The 21,078-nt window shown below is 38.1% G+C and overlaps 1 protein-coding gene across 13 annotated transcripts in view; it reads left to right on the top strand.

The window, feature by feature from the left end:
• PPP6R3 (protein phosphatase 6 regulatory subunit 3) overlaps positions 1 to 21,078 on the top strand; it is a 58,532-nt gene that overhangs the window by 10,824 nt on the left and 26,630 nt on the right. For 4 of the 13 annotated variants that reach the window (XR_014693593.1, XR_014693594.1, XM_084521080.1 and 1 more), the window contains exons 2-11: positions 4,844 to 5,008; positions 5,418 to 5,527; positions 9,953 to 10,138; positions 14,174 to 14,406; positions 15,886 to 16,072; positions 16,789 to 16,926; positions 17,267 to 17,332; positions 17,791 to 17,903; positions 18,633 to 18,746; positions 19,437 to 19,566. Coding sequence is in view for 11 of the 13 variants with exons in the window: in XM_084521080.1 (XP_084377206.1) it covers positions 10,127 to 10,138; positions 14,174 to 14,406; positions 15,886 to 16,072; positions 16,789 to 16,926; positions 17,267 to 17,332; positions 17,791 to 17,903; positions 18,633 to 18,746; positions 19,437 to 19,566 (993 nt within the window). In the remaining 2 variants the exon portion in view is untranslated. The remainder of the gene's footprint in view (positions 1 to 4,843; positions 5,009 to 5,417; positions 5,528 to 9,952; positions 10,139 to 14,173; positions 14,407 to 15,885; positions 16,073 to 16,788; positions 16,927 to 17,266; positions 17,333 to 17,790; positions 17,904 to 18,632; positions 18,747 to 19,436; positions 19,567 to 21,078) is intronic. The other 9 variants (XM_084521082.1, XM_084521085.1, XM_084521081.1 and 6 more) reach the window with 7 other exon arrangements.

The following is a 21,078-nucleotide window of genomic DNA, read 5'->3' as shown; positions in this document are numbered from 1 at the left end:
AAAATCTGCGTGACTGGGTAGCCTGCAGTTGTACTCAGGTTAATTAAGGCAAGCAAGGCATAGGTCTGAGTAGTGTTAATGCAACAAAGTGACTGACACAACTATATTGTCTTCTCTTAATGCTGCTTTTGGTACTATCTTAAACCTTTGTTTCATACTGTTGCCTAATGCTGGTAAGCATGTTCAAACAATAGGCTTCTCATCTCTTCCCTGCTTATTTTCAGCAGTGTGCCATTTGGTTGGGACAGAGTGAGGCAGATTAAGTGAAAAGTTGACCCAGAACCAGTGCAGCCATGATGGTAAATATGTTGTTGTTTTTCTCCTTTCAAGTCCTTTTTATCCCTGCCCATGGCAGAGGGTTTGGAGCTAGAGGATCTTTAAGGTCCCTTTCAGCTCCAGCCATTCTGTGGTTCAAAGTTTAAGAAATTGTTGGAGCATGGACAGGCAAACCCTTATACATGTACTTGTTGGGAGTACCGAAGAAGAGAATAAATGCATTTAAGAAAACACTTCTAAAATTCAAACTAACTGTAAGGCTGTCTCCGTAATTTACATTTTTTTTTCAGCGTTCAAACAACCAGCGGTACTGCTGAAGCAGTAAGTTAGTAGTACTGGTTTGTGCATTTCTGGAGAAGTAGTGCAGGAGTCCAGGATCAGTGTTGCAGGTTTTCATGTACTGGAGAGAACTGTAGAACTGATACAAAATTGTGTTATTTTAGCCTTATGTCTTGTTTTTGTTTGTAACCAGATCCAGAACTTGTGTACTGCAGTCCTGCAGCAGCCTAATCCTGTGTAATTTGGGGCAGAGATGATAGAGATGAGTCCTGGTTTCCCTGTCCCTAACGGTGTTCCCTGCTTCTTGGCCACGCTCGCCCTGGTGCTTGGCAGACCCTTTGAGCTGTTCTAGCATGTGGACTTGGCAGAAAAACTCCTTCCCTGCTTCCTCTGCCAGCTTCATTTGTCACTTCTTAAAATGCATTTTCACTCTGAAATGGCTTGGTGGAAGGTTGACAGGTGAGGTGTTGGGAGCCAGCAGGGAGGGACTGTGCTGCCTAGGGGAGGGTGGCACTGCTTAGTCTGCTGCAGCACTTGTCTGAGACCTGATGGGATTGTGTTTTTCATCCTTATTTTGGTCGTGAATGGTGACATGGGAGCATATATATGTACTCTTAAGCAAAATGCTTGGAACTGATAGTGTAAACCACTTTTAGTCCTGGCGTAAGTGAGCCATTTCTTAAAATGTTGTTTAAAAGTCACCTTGGGTATTTAGCAGATTTCTTTTAAACTTGACTAGTTCACAAATTAGTATTCTGGGCTACATCAGTTGTACTTGCTTCTCTGCCCTTCAACTGTCTGTCCTACAGAATTCATGGTGGTGGACAAAGTTTTTAGGCCTCTTTTCTTTGAGGACTATCTTTTTCAATTTTTAAATACGGTTTTCTGGGGAAGAGATGTTGCTGATTTACTTCTGTAGTAAGCTGTAAGATAACCAGAGCTCTGAGGACATACCTGGATTTTTTTCCACCAGGCATTTGGAGAGAGATGGTAAGGAATGATGATGACGCTGTTTAGTCTCTTACATGATGATTTTGCACTGCTCTGCCTTGAGCATTCACACTTTACAGTCTATTGATACAAAACTGTTATTTCACTGGAAAAAGGAGAAAGATGTACCTTACAATCTTGTTCTGAAGTGCAGTGTTATATTAAAAATGCTTGCGCTTGATCTGAATGCAGGATGTTCCAAATACGGAATAAAACTAAATGGCATAGTGGCACATTACTAATAATTAATTGTGATCCAAACACCTTCATTGTTCCCAAATTGATGCTGGGGCTCTGCTGGTTGTGTCAGGCTGCTTACCCCTGTGGTAAGGGTGAGGCTACAAAATCAGATTGGAATTTTTGGCAATGCCAACGCTTGGAACAAGAGCTACTGCTGTGTGATGATGTATTTATGAATGTTTCTTACATCACACACAAAAAGAGATGTTTACTTCAAGTGCACTAGGGCATACTTTGGGTATAGTAAGTTGTGTAAGTCACTGTTTTAAATGCAAGAGATGAATTACTGCAAGAGCAGCATTATTCAGTGCCTTGCAGTTGTGCACCCTGATTTAAAGAAAGTGCAACAAATGTTGCATTGGTCTCTATAAGCAAAGAAGAGATTTGAAGAGACCTCATTAGCTTTGCTGTGTGGTCAGTAAAGCTGTATGGAACTGTTTTACAAATAGACCGTGCCCCAGTCAATGCAGCATTAATACAACCTGTTTAGTCTGTTCATGGCAGCTGGTTGCAGAGTTTTTAACCTCTCTATCTTAAAATAAATAAATAAATAAAATAATAATAAAGTTCATCGGGTAATGCTTTAGGACAGGCTGTACCATGCTGTTCCATGTGAAGAGTGATGCCACTGTAGATAGCTGTGCGTTGCTTTATTTCTCAGGTAAATCAGCTGAACGTATCACCACGTGTTCTCGTGGTTAGTTCTTATGGTTTTATGTTTGAATACTTTGTTAGAGCTATTGTTACGGTGATGGAGCCACATTAAAGTGGCTGAGCTGTTACTGGACATGAGCTATCCCTGGAAAGCCAAAGTTAGTCCTATACCTGATCTACTGGTTGATTTTCTTATTCTTTTTGTTTGTTTATTTTAAGGAAAGAACTATTTCTTTTCCCTTTATCCATACTGCAGCCCCTCTCAGTATCTCATAACTCTGTTATTCTAGATTCTGGGATGGACTCAGCATCCTAACTGACTAGAGCAGACTTGTGGAACATCCTTCCCAGGGTATGCTGTAATATTTGCACTGCCAGTATCTTGTTCATTTGGATTACACTAGCGTTTTTTTCTCCGTGTAATCCTGCTGTATTGAATTCAGAAGCTGATTGTTCTGGTACTAGACAATGGTATTTAAACTAAAGTTTTCAAACAGAAGAACAGAGAAATATCAGAAAGCAATCTGTGCAAGGAGAGCAGTAATAGTGCCTTTCATTTGGATAAATTAATCTTTGCAGATTTGTACTGTATTGCCCGTGCCAACTCTTCTGAAAGTTGATTAAGCTAAACAGGCTTCCTATTTTGCTTTTACATGACATAATTGAGGAAGTGACGTTCTGTCCCATCCTGGAGCTTTGCTTCTGAACATGTGTGCGTTTGTAATCCAGAAACAACAACCAAGACAACTTTGGTAAAGCAAACCAAATTCAGTACACTTGTTTACTTTTTCTGGCCTAGTAAGCCACTTGACTCACAAGGGATTGGCAAATCTACTTGACATTTGGACCTGAAGGTCTAAGGATGAAAAACATGTTTGACCTTTGAAAGTATTATGGTCAATGTATTACGCTGACCTTCAGTTCATGTGTATGTTGGTTACTAAAATAGCCTTAGAGAAGGCTGTGTTTGGTGTTTGTGTATGTCAGGGCTTGGAATCTTTGTGCTGTTAGCCTCACAATGGAAATGTGGTGACTTCTGTTTCCAGAATGGCTGGGTGGTAGCAAATAAGGTGATATTGCAAGCGGTGGAACATAACCAGCCCTAAAAACAAAACAAAACCCCTCATTTGTTGGATGATTGTTTAACTGGAATGCAAATGTTTATTCTAGTTAAGAAGGAATATTTTTAGTACATTGCTTTAGGTTGATATAGGCTACTAAATAATCTTCAGGGCTCAAGAAGCACATTTGAAGACTCATATTCTTTAACATGGGAGGTGTAAAATTAGATCATTCTCTTTTCTTTGCTAGCAGAGTGTTTGGAATGGTTTGGAGGTGTGCTTTTTTTTTTTTTAAGCTGAATATATAATCGTGACAAACTGATAGTAGAGCCTTTCTACCTAGGTAGATACAGACATGATCTAATGAACTTGTTACTATACTTGATATTCTTAGTTGGTGGTACTTTATCCTTTTTTTAAACAAACCTGTTAATATTACCTCATTCCCAAAAGGAATAATTCTCGTCTTGAAACCTGCCTCTTAAAGCAAAATCAAAAAGCCTCCTGTAACTGGTGGAGGGGGAAGGTATTTTGGTGTTAAATTTTTCTTATTACTGCCAGAAACAGCCATGCTAAAAAGAAGCATCAACTGATAGGATGCTTTTTCTTGCCTATTTGGTGTTGACTAAAGCACAGGCAGGTAAGCATTAGGCAGAGGCGAATTCTGGATGCCTAGTAATGCTCTTTAACATTTCTTTGCTTTACACTGAAGGAATTAAGCTGTCAAAATCAGAGGTCATCTTAGTGATGAATTGTAGGTGACTGAATGCTGTCCCAAAACAGCTGGTTACTTAGCAAGTCTCTATGTAGATTGTTTTATGTGTTTTTTTTTTTTTTTAACTGATTTCAAATTGAAACTGGCTAAATTGTATATATGTAAGGCAACATAACGGGCATTCTTAATGCTTGTATGTTTATTTCTGTACTACTTTGTGGATAAATCAGACCTTAATATATTTATCTATATCTGAAGACATGGCTTCAAATGAAATTGCTAATCGTTTTTTTCAGGTCTGTATTTATGTTAGATTCAATAGTCAAGTGCAAATTATAAAGGCAACTTTACTTCAGTGATACGAAACATCTTCCTTTGCCCCTCAAAAGTGAAGGGGGATATTTAAACTTGCTAATAACAATTTTCTTTCAGATGACAAAGCTGCTTTTGTACTTATTTTCGGAGTACGGGCGCACTGGACTGACACTTTTCACAGCAAACTGTTTCCTCCTTCAGTTCATGTGTCTTATTTCCTGCAAAGCAGCGCTTTTGTTCATGCAGTTGTTGAACTATTGAACAGAAAGTGTTAACAACATTAAATTATAAAATGTCTTTTTTGTCGTTGTAGGAAGAAATCTGCTTCATCTAATTCAATCCTAATTCAGTCCTGCTAATCTGCTAATACTGTAGATTGAAAGATTTTTGCTGTTGCCAGGATATCCTGTAATGGGCAAGGAGCCTGAGAGAGTACAAATTCTGTTTTTTTAACTCTTTAAAAGCTTTTGTTTAACAGGTAAGAAACATTGCTATTAAACTTCATCTATAGCAGTATATTTAGCTTTTGCATCTATAAAGCCTTAGCTTAAATTTTAAGTGGTTCCTGAATGCTCTTAACTTTTTTTCATATCTATGATGTTCTCTAAAGGCATTCGTTTACCTGATTTCTGTAGGTTCACATTTGCCACCTTCCAAGCTGCTCTTCTTTTCTCAAGTTTAGAGTTCGTGGCCATTCCTTCCCTTTTCTTGCAGCTTTTTTCTGACTACTTTCTAGCAGACTGTTTTTAACTTTGCCTTTTAATCCATCTTGCTGTTACAGTACCTTCTTTTCTCACTACCCCTTTTTCTCCTCTTCCCTTTGGCCTTAGAATGAGAATCAAGGGTTATCTAGACACACTGTTGTGGTTATTCTATTTGTTTTACAGGGAACTTGTTTTAAAGTGTTTTGATTTTGTGCCAGGAAGTGTATCAGCTGCCCAGCCTCCAATTCTTTGAAGAGTTTCAAAGCAAGTGTGTTCATGAACTGACATATTAGGTATGAATGACATTTAGCACTATAGGTTCTTGTGTCAGAGTATAATGCTGTCTTCTGCAACTGAATTCTTGGTATTAAACTACATTGTTCTGAGTATTATTTAGCTTTCTTGTTATAGTATTGCTGAACCCCCTTTTTTCAGTACATCAATAACTTCATTTCCATTCTGAAGATAATCAGAGGAGTTCAAAATACCAAGAACTCACTGAATTCCTTGACATGACTATTTTAAATGTGTAAATGCTTGGCTGTTGAATAGTTTTCTAGTAACTCCACTTAATCTTTCCTATTTGGGAGGGGGAGATCAGTGTCTAATTTGCAATCATTGTAGGTGATTAATATTTATATTGATTAACACTTGTTAACCAGTCTTGAGATCTTGTAGGAATTTGACAAGGATGCAGTTGTTGCTTGATATAAAATTGCTCTTGTAACTTCATCATGAGCTGCAGATTTCAACTGGGCTGTTATGACCTCATGAATTTTGAGGAATTGGTGACTTTGAGTCAACGTGAACTATTTTGGGAGCTGTTTGTATACTTCAAGTCATAGAAACTGACTACTGGGACATTCAGCCATAATAGGTGTCTGTGTATATATGCACATGATGGGCATAATACATATTATGTAAAAATTCATATATTTGCACTTCTGGTCTTAGACAAAAGTGCAGTTACTACAATAAATACGGGAGAGTCGAATGACAAATAAGGGTTTGCCTGTCCCAGTTGGGTTTGCCTGTCCCAATTCTTAGCTCCTCTGCAACCATAGCAGGACTCTTCTTCCCCTAGGAAGTGAAGAGGAATTACTTCAGAAGAAAGGAGTGGAAGTCCTTACTTGTTAGATAATTTCCCTCCTCATTAGGAGTTGGAGGCAGCTGTTTAAGAGAATGTTACAAACATTACTGCCTTGGTACTGTTTCCTAATATGTTTCTCTTCTGGTCAAGAAAAGACTAGACCACATTTCACACCAGTACCTAGTTACCTTCTGAAAGTATAGTTGTTAGCTGAGAAATATATATGCTCTAAGTGGGTGTGATGTCTGGAAATAATCATATCCATAGCATGATGTTAAATTGTAGAGAAGTCAATGAACTTGCTGAATTGTTTCTATTGTATTCCCAAACATAATTTGGTTACACAGGAGTTCTTGATAGTATTTGGAAGAAGCAGCCTTTTGTTTTGGTATGTAGGTGAAACTCTACCTGCAGAAGGTTCAAAACACTGAAATCTCACTAGGTTATTTACAAGGAATGCTCCCCCTCAGTTCCTGGATCTTACAGCTTAATGATGGTAAGGTCTTACAAAGATGTTTCCCCTTACGCTGTTTTTTGTATTATAATCCAGTACCTACATTCCTTAAAACTCTACTGTACTACTGCTTTTATTTTTGATTGTTAGGTGTAATGTAGCTGAATATAGGATTTGTAACAGTAACTTGTATCTTTCTAGCTAACAATCTAATTAATTTTGAGTGTTTAATTGAAAATTTATGTAAAAATTGCTTATTGGGTAAGCCTGGTGTCTGTTGCATTATTCAAAATAATTTGAATAATGCAAGTAAGAAATAGTCAGGGAGAGGTTTTTACACTTCTTACACATTTATCTTCTGCCAGTTCAAACAGTATGTTTCATCAGTCCCCTTATTTGTGCCCTGAACTCCTAATGCAGAAGAAGCAATGTGTGTGCCTGTGCATGAGAAGTATTCTTGCATTCATCGAGTGGAAAAAGTGTAGAATTCAGTTAAGGCATAACTGTATATTAATGTAACTTACTATTATTTTATGGAAAATGACAGTTTTGGTCCAAGCTAGAATGCAGGTGTCCTATGTTCTTAGTGTTGTGTTGTTTAAATTGCCCTTGATTCCAGACTTAGTGCATACGTGCTAAGTTTTTCCCATATAATAGGTCTGGAGATGTTTTATGCTATGAGGAATTGGCCTCCTGCAAACAAGGGTCAGGCAGTGGTAGAATGCAGGTTTGCAATGGGTAATGGGTAAAATATGTGCTCTGGCTGAATCAAATTGGCAATTTAAAATGTAGCTGCTAGAGTTATTCTCTGTCAATTTTGGTCACTGATATTTCTGCCGAGCTCTAAATTTCTTCAGGCACGTACTTATATGTAGCTTTGTTTTGAGCAGATAGTGCACTTCCAGTGCACTTCCAGTGTCAAAAAAAGGAATTTATAAATGCTAGTGTGGTATCTAATTAATGGCCCTGGCTTGGGGGAAAATAAGCTGGAAACGAAGTGTACTTAACCAATTGATACAGAGTTGAGCTGGAAGAAGGACATGCTTAGCATTTTAAAGAAACCACTTAATAACTCTTAAAGGTCTTAGAAATGTTGCTAAATTCTTAGTTTTATCATTAAAAGATTTTTGTGTTCCTCATTGCTTCCCCAAGCATGTTTCCTTTTTAAAAGGCTATAAATTGTTTGCATTCAAAAATCTTTATAAAAGCACTAAGAAATGTAAGACTTGGAGTGTTTTTGGGTGGCACCAAGAGCTACTGTTGTAGCTGCTCTTCTTGTGTCCAGTGATTAAGTTGTCTTTTGCTAGTTGCTACCAAGAGCTGTAAAAGCCTGTGTGGCTGAAATAGACTGTAAAATTTAGGATATGTTCAATCATCAAAAAGTTTGTTGGTGCAAAAGTAACTGATTTGTTCATCTGTGCGCTTGAATCCCATATGAAGAAAATATAAAGGTAAATGGAGAAAAATGAGCTACATGCTGAATTTGGTGCTTGGTAGTTCAGTTTTTATTACTTCCTATGTAGCATTTCTTAGACTTAATACGTTACAGAAGCTTCAGTTTAATATCTGATATACTCCTAAGTTTTTCTTGCTTGTGTAATGAGGTCGGGTGTTTTTGTAAAAATGTGTGAAGTTCCTGCTGGAAGTCTTGTGTATAAATTTCTAACATATCCAGCAGTCAAGTAAAACAGTAAAACAGTACTTTTACCTAAAGCTTTACCTTAGTTTTATTTCTGTGCTGGTTTAGATGACCATCTCTGCTTTGTAGCTACCAGCCCTCAGCTGTTAGGTAGAAGCTACCAAGGTGGAATTAACTGCTGGTAAAGTATGCTTCTTACATTTCTTACCTAGGTAAGACAAACATGCTTAAGTCTTGAACTGAAATAAGCAGCTCTCTTAAATAGTTTTATTTACTGATGGGACTTTAAAGTAAGAAGCATGTTTTGTTTGAAGGTTCAAGACAGGAGATGGTCTCCAAAATTATCCCTGTAGGCTCATTTGACTAGAATTTACATGTTCATCCTATAGATTGAAAACAGGAATGTCTGTATTCAGGAAAAGTGTTTAACTGTTACATCCACTGGAAGCTGTGGAGAGAGTTGTTCATTTAATTGTAACCAGCTTTTTTTCCATGGAGATGTCAACTAAGCATGTGGCCCTTAGAGACAACCACAGACCAGTCACTGTTTAACAAAATACATACAGTGTGGTTTTCTTCATCTGTATGAGAAAGAAGACAAAGCTTTTTTTTCTTTTTCCTGGGGTGAAATCACTTCTAAGCTTTATTTCTTCCACTTAGCAAGCAGTTAAAATAGGAATTTCAGTTACCTGTATCTCAGAACAATTACAGGTTTTCTTCATTTTACCAAACTGCTTTCTTTCCTTACAGTTTTAAGTCAGGTGTTGACTATATGGAATATTACTTCAGTGTTCATTTAGAGAAGAATCTGTTAGAATATTAACTAAGGAAGGAAAAAGTGTTGTGTGTTTTTTTTTTTTTTTTTTTTCCTGACTGATACATATTCATTAGGAACTTTGATTGTCATAATCAAGTCAATGTAAACTGTCATGGGAAATCTTCCTGTGCATTTGAGGTGTGTTAGTCTTGGCGGGAGCTTTCAAAGATTATGGAAAGCTAACTAAATGTGAGTTGAGAGCCAAATATATGTAACAATTTTACCATACAATTTTTCTTTGCAAGTCAGATAGCTTTTAGTATTATCCTACTTTACTTTGCTTCATGTAGTATCTAATCTTGATCGTGGTTCATATATGACAGTCTATTGCATCTTATGTTAAATCTTGCATTTTGAGATTTTGAGGCTCCTATTGGAGCTGGAGTTGAACATTGAGAGTAACACAACCCAGTTGACCTATGGAGCTGACCTTAAGTTAGCAGATAGTGAAATTTTGGGAGGAACATAGTAGGGACGTTGCCCACCTCTGATTTATGGGTATAAGCCATAGGAGGCACTCTCTGCCTCTCTTAATGGGGTTGAAACTTGGAAATGTATGAAAATAATTCAGAACTTCAGAATTGGTAGGGTTTGGGAGAGAGGGGGGAGAAATAGTCTATGGGAAGAACAACTTTTTAAAACTTCGATTCAGAACTGTGGTAGGTTAATTCTAGATTATCATCGGTGATAACGCCTACGAAAATTCTCTTCTCTTCAGGGTTCCTGGACTTCCTCTTTGGCACATTTTATGGTGTTTATTTTTCCTTATTCCAAAGGACCTGGGCTCCTGTTGAAAAGTGATGGAGTAATCTCTGGCCGGCACCTGACATGTTGAGGGAGCACCCCCTAAAAGAGCTTGCCTGGGAGACAATTTGCGAAATTACGCAGTAACATGTTTGCAGTAGTATGCCTCTTTTTTTGTTGTTGTTGCTATTTTCCATTGTTAAATTTCTCTTGAAACAAGTAATTGAGAAATAGATTGAAGCTACTGAAGTGAGTTTTAGTCAATGCAGAGGGATTTAGATCTGGAATTAACATCTTTGCAAGTAACCACTCTGTGCTACTTGTATTAAATGGGATGTGGGGGAGGTATTTGTACTTACTGGAGCTGTAGGGGGAAAAACAAACAAATATTCTGTGACTCTTAATAATGCACTAGTTTTACTTGCTCACAGTGAGTCTGTGTGTAGCCCAAATAACCATAAGCCAATGTTCTTGATAACATTATGTAATTTGATTTAAGATAGCGTGAAATCAAGTGTTTTCAAATCTGCTTGTAAGTTCACTAATAATTCTAGTAGAAAAGATTCTTTTGTTTTTTAACCACTTAATCCTTGCATGGGCTCTCAGATGATTGTAAGTACTGATGCTGCAGTTGAAGTTAACTGTACCTTTTCTTCAATGATTTCTGGTTGATTCCTATATCTTTAAACAGAAAGCTATGTAATCGAGGGGCAATTATGTATGCTTACAGCATCTGACAAAAAACCTTTTGACAAAAGCAAAATAAGGTGGTTCTAAGTGAACAGCATGCAATAATTAAGGCAACAAGGAGAACCCTAAAAGCAATTACAACTTCTCTGTAGTGAGTATAAAAGGCTTACTCTAATTTTTAAGCCAAATACTGAAAGTCTTCTAATGAAGAGAATCATAAGAGTTTTCCTGGATCCTTGGATTTATCTCTGTTATCTTGACTATTATAGGGCTAAATTTGACGCTTCCCTGTTCTATGTAGCTGTGGTAGGCATGCTGAATCCACTTGACCTTAAATAAATGCTTAATGCTGTCCTAGTAGAACAGTTCAGTTGGAAGGGACCTTCCAAGGTCATCTAGTCCAACTGCCCGAGCACTTCAGGACTAATCAAAAGTTGAAACAGTAATGAAGGTACTGAGGGCATTATCCAAATACCTCAAACACTGACAGGCGAGGGCTTCAAACGCTCTAGGAAGCCTGTTCCAGTATTTCATCACCTTCATGGTAAAGAAGTTTTTCCTAATGTCCAGGCTGAACCTCCCCCAGTGCAGCTTTGTACTGTTCCTTCATGTTCACTGGTTATTAGAGAGAAGAGGTTGCCTCTTAGGCTTCTTTCCTCCAAACTAGCCAACTCAAGTGTCCTCAGCCTCTCCTCATAGGACATACTTTCAAGCCCTATTACTAGATCAACTGCTCTCCTCTGGATATTTTCAGGGACCCTTTTACTTTGTGGAAACCAGAACTGCACACAATCTTTAAGGTGGGGTTGCACCAATGCTAAATTCAGAGGGAGAATCACCTCTTGACTGGCTGTTTATGCTGGGTTTAATGCATCCTAAAATGCCATTTGCCCTTTGGCTGCCAGGCACGCTGCTGGCTCACATTGAGCCTGTTGCTGATCAGCACCCCCAGACCTCTTCTTGCTGAGCTGCCCTGCAGCCGCTTGTCTCCCAGTCTGTACCTGTGTTTGGCCTTACTCTGTCCCAGGTACAGCACCTGGCAATTTCTTTTGTTGAATTATTTGCCACTGATAATTGCCCAGTGCTCCCTTTGCAAGGCCTCTCTCCCTTCCAGGGAGTCAGCAGCACCTGCTAGTTTAGTACCACCAGCAACCTTGCTGCAGACACATTGCAGTCCTGCATCCAGATGGTTGACAAAAATGTCAGGTCTGGCCCTAGAATTGAGCCCTGGGGAATACTGCTAGTGACCAGCTGCCAGCCAGTTATGGTCCCATTCACTACGATCCATTGAGCTCTGCTGTTAAGCTGTTTCAACACCCAGCATAGCATGAACCTATTTGTCTTGAAGTTGGACAATTTGTCCAGAAAGATGCTGTGAGGAACATTATCAAAGGCCTTATTAAAATTAAGAAAGATTACATCTGCTGCCTTCCCTCTCTACACCAAGAGGGTGACCTTATCACAGAAGGAAACCAAATTATTAAGGCAGTACCTCCCCTTCATGAACCCATGCTGATTCTGCCTGATGATAGCTTTGTTTTTTAAATGCTTTTTCATCAGCACCCAGGATAATTTTCTCCCTAGCTTTTCCAGGGACTGAGATTACACCAATAGGTCTGTTGTTTCCTGGGTCTTCTCTCATGCCCCTTTTGTAGATGGGAATAACATTGGCTAGCTACCAGTCAGCAGGGACCTCCCCAGCCTCCTAAGACTTCTGGTAAATTGTTGAGATGGGTCCAGCTATGACATCTACCAACTGCCCCAGCACTTAGGTGAATCCCATCAGGCCCCACAGACTTATGTTGAGCTGATACGCTGGTCCTTCACAATTTTGGTGGCCACAGATGGAAAGTTGCTTACTCTTCCCCCAGTCATGGTCTTCTAACTCTGAGGGCTTGGCAGCCCAAGATTAGAGAATCATTTAGGTTGGAAAAGACCTCTAAGCTCATCTGGTTCAGCCTTTAACCCAGCACTGCCATGTCTAGCATTAAACCATGTCACCGACCTCTACATCTACGTGTTTTCTGAAGACCTCCAGGGATATTGACTCAACTACTTCCCTGGGCAGCCTGTTCCAATACTTCACAATCCTTTCAGTGAAGAAATTTTTCCTAATATCTGATGATCTGTCATTGCCATAAAAAACTGAGGCAAAAAATGTTTTTTCTTCGTAGTTACTTGTTAGGGGACTATCTGCCTCTTAGTTTGAGTAAGGATTAAATGTTTCTGTTTTAGGTATTGTAGGTTGTCATAAGAGTTGGTATAACAAAAGCACGGTTTGATTATTGTCTATAAACTCTCACTTTCTGCATATCAAATGGCAGTTTGCAGAAGTGTTCTTGCTCAAATTCACTGATGTTCTCTGTTGGTAACCAAATGTCCACCCACCTGATGATGTTACTAATTTTCAGCAGTAAATAACACTAACTAAATCCTTCACACTTGGAAGATGGTTACTAAAGGAGCAAAAAATGGTTGTTTTCTCTCTGAGTACTGCTTAAAACTATGCTGTTTACAGCTGTAGGGAAAACTCTTGCTTACTGATATCTGGTATCTCTTTCAATCCACTTTCTCAAATTCTGCATTCATACAAGACTAGCTGATGCTTTATCAGAGGTTAAGTGTTGCCATGTAAAAGCCTCGTTTTAAAGGGGAGAATGGAGCAAATGCGTGTAGTGACCTTAACAAGAGTGAAGGGAAAGCAGGAGTTTATTGGATTTAAGACTGAAATATTCTTTTCTGATAGCATACCTGTCTCAGGAGCAGCTGCTTGCAAGGTGTCTTAAAGAAACAAAACTCATATGGAGTATTTTTATAAAGAAAAGTTAGATTGCTCATGCTGATGTTAACCTTCTGTGATGTTTCTTTACTTGGGCACACCGGCCTTTCAAGCATCTGCATAAGGAACTTTATTGTCCCTTTTTTTCCAAGTTTGTGGAGGGAGGTATGGTAAAATAGTAAGTCTTGCTCTGAAATTAGCTCCAACACTTCTGGTGTGTGCTGCCTGCATGTTAAATGATTATAATTCCTACACCTGTAGAGGTGTTCTCTTCAGCGACAGAGGTGGTACACTAGTGTGCTTATACTTTGCCCGTTTTATCTTCTGCCAGATCTAGTATTTGCTGAACGGGTTGCTCAGAATCTGTGGATTGGCGTGTGCAAGTTGATCAGAAGCAGAGTAGCAAGAACAAATTTATTAAAAGTTAACCTTTTTTACTTTAATGCAGATCAGTGTTCTTTTCATGCAAGTAAAAACCCTGGAGCTGGCTAATTTTGAGTGTTACAATATACCCAGTAAATATTTATCAGTCACCTTTAATCAAGTCTGATTTTGAAGCTTTGTGATGATCTTTCAGTATCTACTGTTGTGTTGTTCAAGTTCTAGAAAACTTCTGTGTGTGCAGGTCCCTTTGGGGTTAGAAGCTATGAAGTACTACTATGAAGTATTTATACTGCTTAAATACATGTGTAAGCTTAATGCTTTGTATATGTTCTTCTTATCCAGACCAGCATGTTTTGGAAATTTGATCTCCATTCGTCATCGCACATAGATACACTTCTAGAGAGAGAAGATGTAACACTGAAGGAATTGATGGATGAAGAGGACGTCCTGCAAGAGTGCAAGGCTCAGAATCGCAAACTTATAGAGTTTCTGTTGAAGTCAGAATGTTTGGAAGACTTAGTTTCATTTATTATCGAAGAACCGCCTCAAGACATGGATGAAAAAATTCGATACAAGTAAGAACTTGTATCTTAGGAAGGTAGAAAGAGGGGTGATTTACTCCAGTGTTAATTTGATAATGTTTTGAATTCCTGCATGCTGCTCTTTAGTATAGTACTGTTAACTTTTGAGTAAGCTTGTTTTGAAGGGGCTTTATAGAACTCTTTAATTAAATCATTCTAATGTTTGCATATTTTTTGAGTGGAAAACTCTTATCCAGAAATGCATCCAAAACCAGTTGCTGCCTAGAGAAAAAGTACAGAAATCAGAACTTGTATGAAGAGTCTTTTTGTTATTTTTTCATTTAAAAATAATTACATGTAGATAATAATAGATAATGTAAATAATAATTTTCATGTAGAAATAGTTGATTGAATACCCCTATCTGGGTACTATAGCTAGGTGCTTAGCCTTGTTTTGTTGACGGTTAGTAAGCTGTTTTGAAGATGCATTTTATAGCACTGTAGCACACCTTGTAAGAATATACTTAACACCGGATTGCTGGTGTTTTCCTTTGTGGAGCTAGAAGTGTAAAAATTTGGGTATGGACGTGACTCTTGCTAGATTGCTGAGAAGGTTCAAACTCACAGTTAATCTAAGAGATTGTATACAAGCACTTCTACCACTTTTGGCCTCTTTTACAGTTTTCTGTGCAGCAAGCTGCTTTTTCTTATGATAATATGTAAAAAGAAAAATAGAGTACCTTCTTATCTGCTGCAGTTCTCTGTTTTTGGTAAACCAAACCTCCACTGAGTGTTTTTAGCTGAGTTTAAAATAGCAGCGTCTTTCACTTAAAAGCCTTAAATTGCTGATGCTGTCGTAATTACCTCTGGCATGAGTGGGTGATAGTACTGCTTCATGACACAGGGCCAGAGGTACAATTCAGAACACTCAGTAATTAAGAGGCCATCAAAACCAGTAAGTTCCTGTATCTGGCAATACTAACTAGTTTTGCAGGCTTTGTTTGACTTTGGCTAGCTCAGTGAGTCTCTACACAGTTGCAACAGGTATAGAAGTATTAATCCTGAAGAGATTGATTTTAACTTTTTTAATGTAAGCCTTGTTATTGGAAAGGGGTAGACACTGGGGATGGAGCAATATTAATCTGGTACTACTAACCTGCTTAATTTCTTGGTAGCTAACTTTTTCCTCTTCCAAAAAAAGTTTTCTGAAATGAGAGGTCAATACTTGAACAGCTGGCTTTAACAGTGGATTTTAAAATAAAAGCCTGACCTTTCTTTTCCCTACGTCCCCAGTGCTGTCCTATTTCAGCTGAAGAATGTAGTAGTCCATTTCCTAAATGAAAGAATGCAGCTTGTAGCCCGAATGTATAGTTGTTACCTTGTAGTAGTTTGCTTTTTTATTAGTGCAGAGCTATTCTTGAAAAATTGGTCAGAAACCCTACCAGGTTCTGATTTAAAAGCTGAAGGTGTACCTTCTTTGAAGTATGAGTGAATGGAGATATACATATGTACACTTCTCTTCCTTTTCCCCAGATATCCAAACATATCCTGTGAGCTGCTTACTTCAGATGTCTCACAGATCAACGATAGGCTGGGAGAAGAAGAATCCTTACTTATGAAACTGTACAGCTTCCTCTTAAATGAATCTCCTCTAAACCCTTTACTTGCCAGTTTCTTCAGCAAGGTGCTAAGTATTCTTATAAGCAGAAAACCAGAACAGGTAAGTATTTAAAACCTCTCCGGTTTAACAGTTTCAGATTTGCCTGAGCTATTTGTGCAACAGTAACTGCCTGTGTGCCAGTGCTTACTTTCTGTCCTAGCTTAGCTTAGTATTTGCGTGGTGGTGTCTTCATTAAATTATTGTTAGAGCTGAAGATCACTGAACTGAATCAGTGGGAGTGGGTCTGATCCTTTGTGGAAGACTGTCATTAAAAAAAAAAAAAAAAAAGGTGAGAGACGTTTGTAATCCTCATCCAGAAATGCAGTGCTCCTCTGTGTTTGTGTGACACTGCAAACAGCTGGCATGGCTGACTCTGGTACCTGAGCAAATCATTTGTGACCCTGTTCTGTGTTTTTCATTTTGAAAGTATATTATGTTAAGGCTTTACTATGTCTGCTTCAATCCCTGAGCCAGGAGTTGTGGGAATTCATACAAAAAAGGAAAAATGACTGTAGATTTTTAAGTAGTTTATGGTCAGCAGCCTGGACTGGCGAGAAGGCCCAAGACATACTCCACGTAGACAGATCTGTATTGTGCCACTTCAGCTGCTATGCACTGTTTTACCGTGCCTTGCACTGCTAAGTGGCAGAAGTATTTACAAAGTTCTCATTCATTTTCTCATTTTAGTAACTGAAAGAAACTGAAATGTACATGCTGTAGTTTACCATGTAAAATACAGGTAAACTATTGCAAGCTTCTTTCTTGTTAATTTCTAGATTGTGGATTTTTTAAAGAAGAAACATGATTTTGTAGACCTCGTTATTAAGCACATAGGGACCTCTGCTATCATGGACTTGTTGCTCAGGCTACTGACTTGCATAGAACCTCCACAGCCCAGGCAAGAAGTGTTAAATGTGAGTAAAACTTCTCAGATACCTTTGTTTGACTTGTGAACTGTCAAAAAGATGCTTTGTAACCTGTTTATACAATTTGTACCATTGTTCACCTCTGCCACCGCAGCAGGTGTTTTGGGAAGAGTTTTCTCTCGATAGTAAATAAATCTTTTTTTTTTAATGGTTCTTCAGAAATGCTAATTTTGCTTTTATCCTTTTTTTTCTGATGTAATGTTAGTGCTTGTTTAGAAATATCAACAGTATGATTAATGGCAGCTTTCAAACTACTTCTTGTAAATCCTTTAACTCATTTAATTCATTCATTTGGTTAACATTCCTGCTGATGTCTACACTTTTACAGTGGCTAAATGAGGAGAGAATTATCCAGCGGCTGGTGGAAATTGTACATCCATCTCAAGATGAAGATGTAAGTATTGGTCTGCTCTTTTGGATACATCCATGCAGCAGGTTGCTGTAAAATAGCGTGTTAAAACTCTTAGCCTTACTATTTTCTGCTTGCTTCTTTTTAATAACCTGATTTTGTTATTTAAGAGTGTGGAAGTCTGGGGTTGTGGAGAGCTGATTTCTTCCCTCTCCCACCCTTCCTTAGGATCTGCACAGTTTATCAGGTAATCCAAGTCTAGTGCAGACTAAGTATTGTTTGGAGATTCAGCTGTAATGCTTTGCCTTTTTAATAGTGAAAATCAATTGTCTCATGACTTGAGTTTTTTTTTTTTGTCTTGCTAAGATTTAGATATGGCATAAAGCTATTGTCTAAAATGTCTCCTGTTAGGAGACTCTAGTCCAAGCTTCTTTAATGCAGCTTTTTAATGAAGAATTCTAGTCCAGCATGTTGTTAATCTATGCTTTATTTTTCTGTTCCAGAGACATTCAAATGCATCACAGTCACTCTGTGAAATTATTCGTCTAAGCAGAGACCAGATGTTACAAATACAAAACAGTTCAGAACCAGATCCACTGCTTGCAAGTCTAGAGAAGTAAGTTAGTTTGAATTTCTGACCTTTTCTCAGTTCATCAGAGCACTGTTATTTAACTTCTGACCTTTGCAACTCTTTAGAGTTGCAAGCTTCCTTTTGCTCATGACTTCTCTTGGCTAACTGTTATCTGTGCAATTTAAAATAGCTCAGCAAGTAAGTGGAGCCCACCTGGATGACTTCTTTGTTGGCTTCACTTAAGATTTCCTCATTCTAGTGTCTTGGTTCTGCCTGAGAAATGCTAAAATATTTCTTGCGCTGTCAAAGTTAGTTATCACACGTGTAAACATGTGAAGGTTAGCTTGATACCATGTAGAATACACATAAGGGACGTAGGCTTTGATCTCTCGTTTAAGTGAAGTTTGTTTCTACCAGAGATTTTTCTGTGTCACCTTCTTTGTTTTGCAGGTTCTAGGTTTAGGTTTACATGGCTGTATGATGTGCTGAGTCTTTTGATCTGAGAAAACTGACAACCAACAGTACCAAAAGGGATAGTTTTTTTTTTTTTTTTTAAACAAAACAAAAAATAGATCAAGAGAGGGAGTAGGGAAATATGATTGGGGTAGTGATGTCACAGGGGAATGATTGTCCTAGCAGCACCTGGTGGCTTGAAATAACAGACTTTATTTCATTATCCTGTTCTCTAATTTCACATGGGCAAACAGTAGCTAATTCTCTTAACAGCTGTATCCTAAAGAAGTGTTATGTCTGATGCCAATATTTTCTTTTCAGGCGAGAAATCATAGAGCAGCTGCTGTCAAATATTTTTCATAAAGAAAAAAATGAATCTGCAATAGTCAGTGCAATCCAAATATTACTGACCTTACTTGAGACAAGACGACAGACGTAAGTGTGTTTATTGCTTGTACTTATGGCTGCTTAATTTAACTAAGCTGTTGCTCAACAATAGTAAGTGAAGTGCCTTCCATGTAGTTATGACGGAACCATTTTAGTGGCCTTTTACAGGTGTAGTAGTAAAAGAGCAAACTGTGTGATTGTTGTTACGAGCAGTGTTATTGCACTTCCTCTGGATGACTGGTCTTTCCACGGTGTTTTCCAGAACCTAGTTTAATTGCCACATGTCAGATAAGACTGATTTCATTTCATCATTTTTTTTCTTGGACACAACGAATAGAGTGCCTGTGTACAGTGTAGTGACTGGATATTCACTTTTTTTTTTTAATTTGGGATCTTCTTATAAGTTTGAGAAACTAGTGAACAGAGGCTTGATAGATGAGTGAAGCTCTTTCTCTGCCACAAAAGAAGGAATAGAACAGCCGTAAAGTTTAATCTCAATAGCTGAAAACCAAACTGGAGACTTTAAGCATGATAAACCTAAATATATTAGGCCTAGTGTTTGGAAGAATCTTGTTCTGCTGTTAGTTCACACTTGATTTATATTTGTAATCTCCTGGGTTTGCCCTCCTCTTAATTCTATTTTCATGCCTTTAAAACTGTGACACTAAGAATCATAGCTTTAGAGTTGTTCTAGAACTAGTTTGGATATTAATACTAGACTTTGCTTCTGTGTTTTAGATTTGAAGGCCATATAGAGATCTGTCCTCCAGGCATGAGCAATTCAACATATTCTGTCAATAAAAGTGTTTTAGAAGCCATAAAAGCACGACTTTCATCCTTCCATGAACTCCTACTTGAGCCTCCAAAAGTAAGTGAAATCTTTTGTTGCCAAATGAAATGAAGCAAGACTGTCAGTGTGTGCACATTTCCTCTGGACTTGCCCAGAACCCAGAGTAGATCAGCTCTACTGCATGTACCATGCACTCCAGGCATGCTGAATTCTTCATGTTTTTTTAACTGACTTTTTTATGGTAATCAACTTATGTCATGTTGTTGCAAAAGATAAACATGACATGTTGAATGAATAGGGATTTCACCTATAATGCATTTATTTTTTTCCACGCAGTTGTTACCAGCAGAATTTCAGCTGAAACATAGTTCAGTTCAGGGTGCCCTAATGTGTAGGAGTAAAGGACCTGAGGGTCAGAGTGAAAATGATCAGAAGCTTAAAGTTCAGATAAGAGACAGGTTTGGTGGTGGTGGAAACAAGGTAGTGGTAAAGGCTGTTTTGGCCTAGAAAAGATGAGACCTTAAGCTTTCAAGTGCAGAAGAGACGAAAAATGCAAATAATCTTTCTTGTAACAAGATGTACATTAAAAGTAAGGTCATAAGATACTTAGTGTTCTCTGGTGATTGGAGTACTGAGCATTTGAATAAATCATTTAGTGAAGTTATTGACTACTTTTTTAAGCACTAGTTAAATGAGCATCTTATCCATGTTCTTAAATTTTGCCTTAGGTAATTGAACTGGCAGGTTGTCTGCCACTTTTGACACAAGGGTGGCACTGGTTAGGTACTGGATGCCAAAATGACATCCAGTAGTGTGGAAGATAGTAGATTTCTAGGTGGTCTCCTTGTCCAAAAGTGTTTGTGCTTTAATATAGGAAGAAAGACATTTACATAATGACTTTCCCTTGCTCCTTGCATATTTGTTGGTAGATTTTTAGCTCTTAAAGTAGTCAACACCAGATTTTCTGACTGGCATGATACTTAGGTGATAACAGGTCTCATCTGGCAGCCAGCTAAAATTTTGATGTAAAAACCACGGTGCTTATTTTAATACAAGGACCTATTAGTGCATGGAAAGAGATTCTTGCTGTTGGAAGTAACTCCTTCAGAGACTAAACGTGGAGCTTCGGTGTGTTCTTCTAATGTTACACACAACTAAAGAAGTTTGTTTGAAATTGCTTTCAAGTATGTGAAGCAATATGAAGTCAGAGCTGTTGAGGCATATAATGCATTTAGAGACTGTCTACCTAGTTGTTCTGCAAGTACTGTGATAATGTAAACTGTAGCTGTGTACCTGGATTAACCACTGAGAAGTGTAAGTATTTCTTAATCCTTTTTAAGGTTGGATGGAATTCATCTACTTTGAACTCTTACAGCTACTGATCAGTTTTTAGTGCCATTGGTTCCATGTGGCTGTCTTTCGTTGCCCCCTGTCTGTAGAATTAAAATAAACCATGGTGTTCAGAACTAAGTTGCTTTTTCAGTTTTTGCAAGATCTTGTTCAAAGACTGGTTGCGTACACTTTTAAAGAACTATTCTGTCATTGTGCATAGCAACAAGTTTTTTTGACAAAAAATAATCTTTTTTTTTT

This window comes from Aythya ferina (assembly GCF_964211825.1).
Source record: "Aythya ferina genome assembly, chromosome: 5".
Taxonomy (NCBI): Eukaryota; Metazoa; Chordata; class Aves; order Anseriformes; family Anatidae; genus Aythya; species Aythya ferina.
The sequence above is the reverse complement of the archived record's forward strand: the minus strand, read 5'-3'. Positions and strand labels throughout refer to the sequence as shown.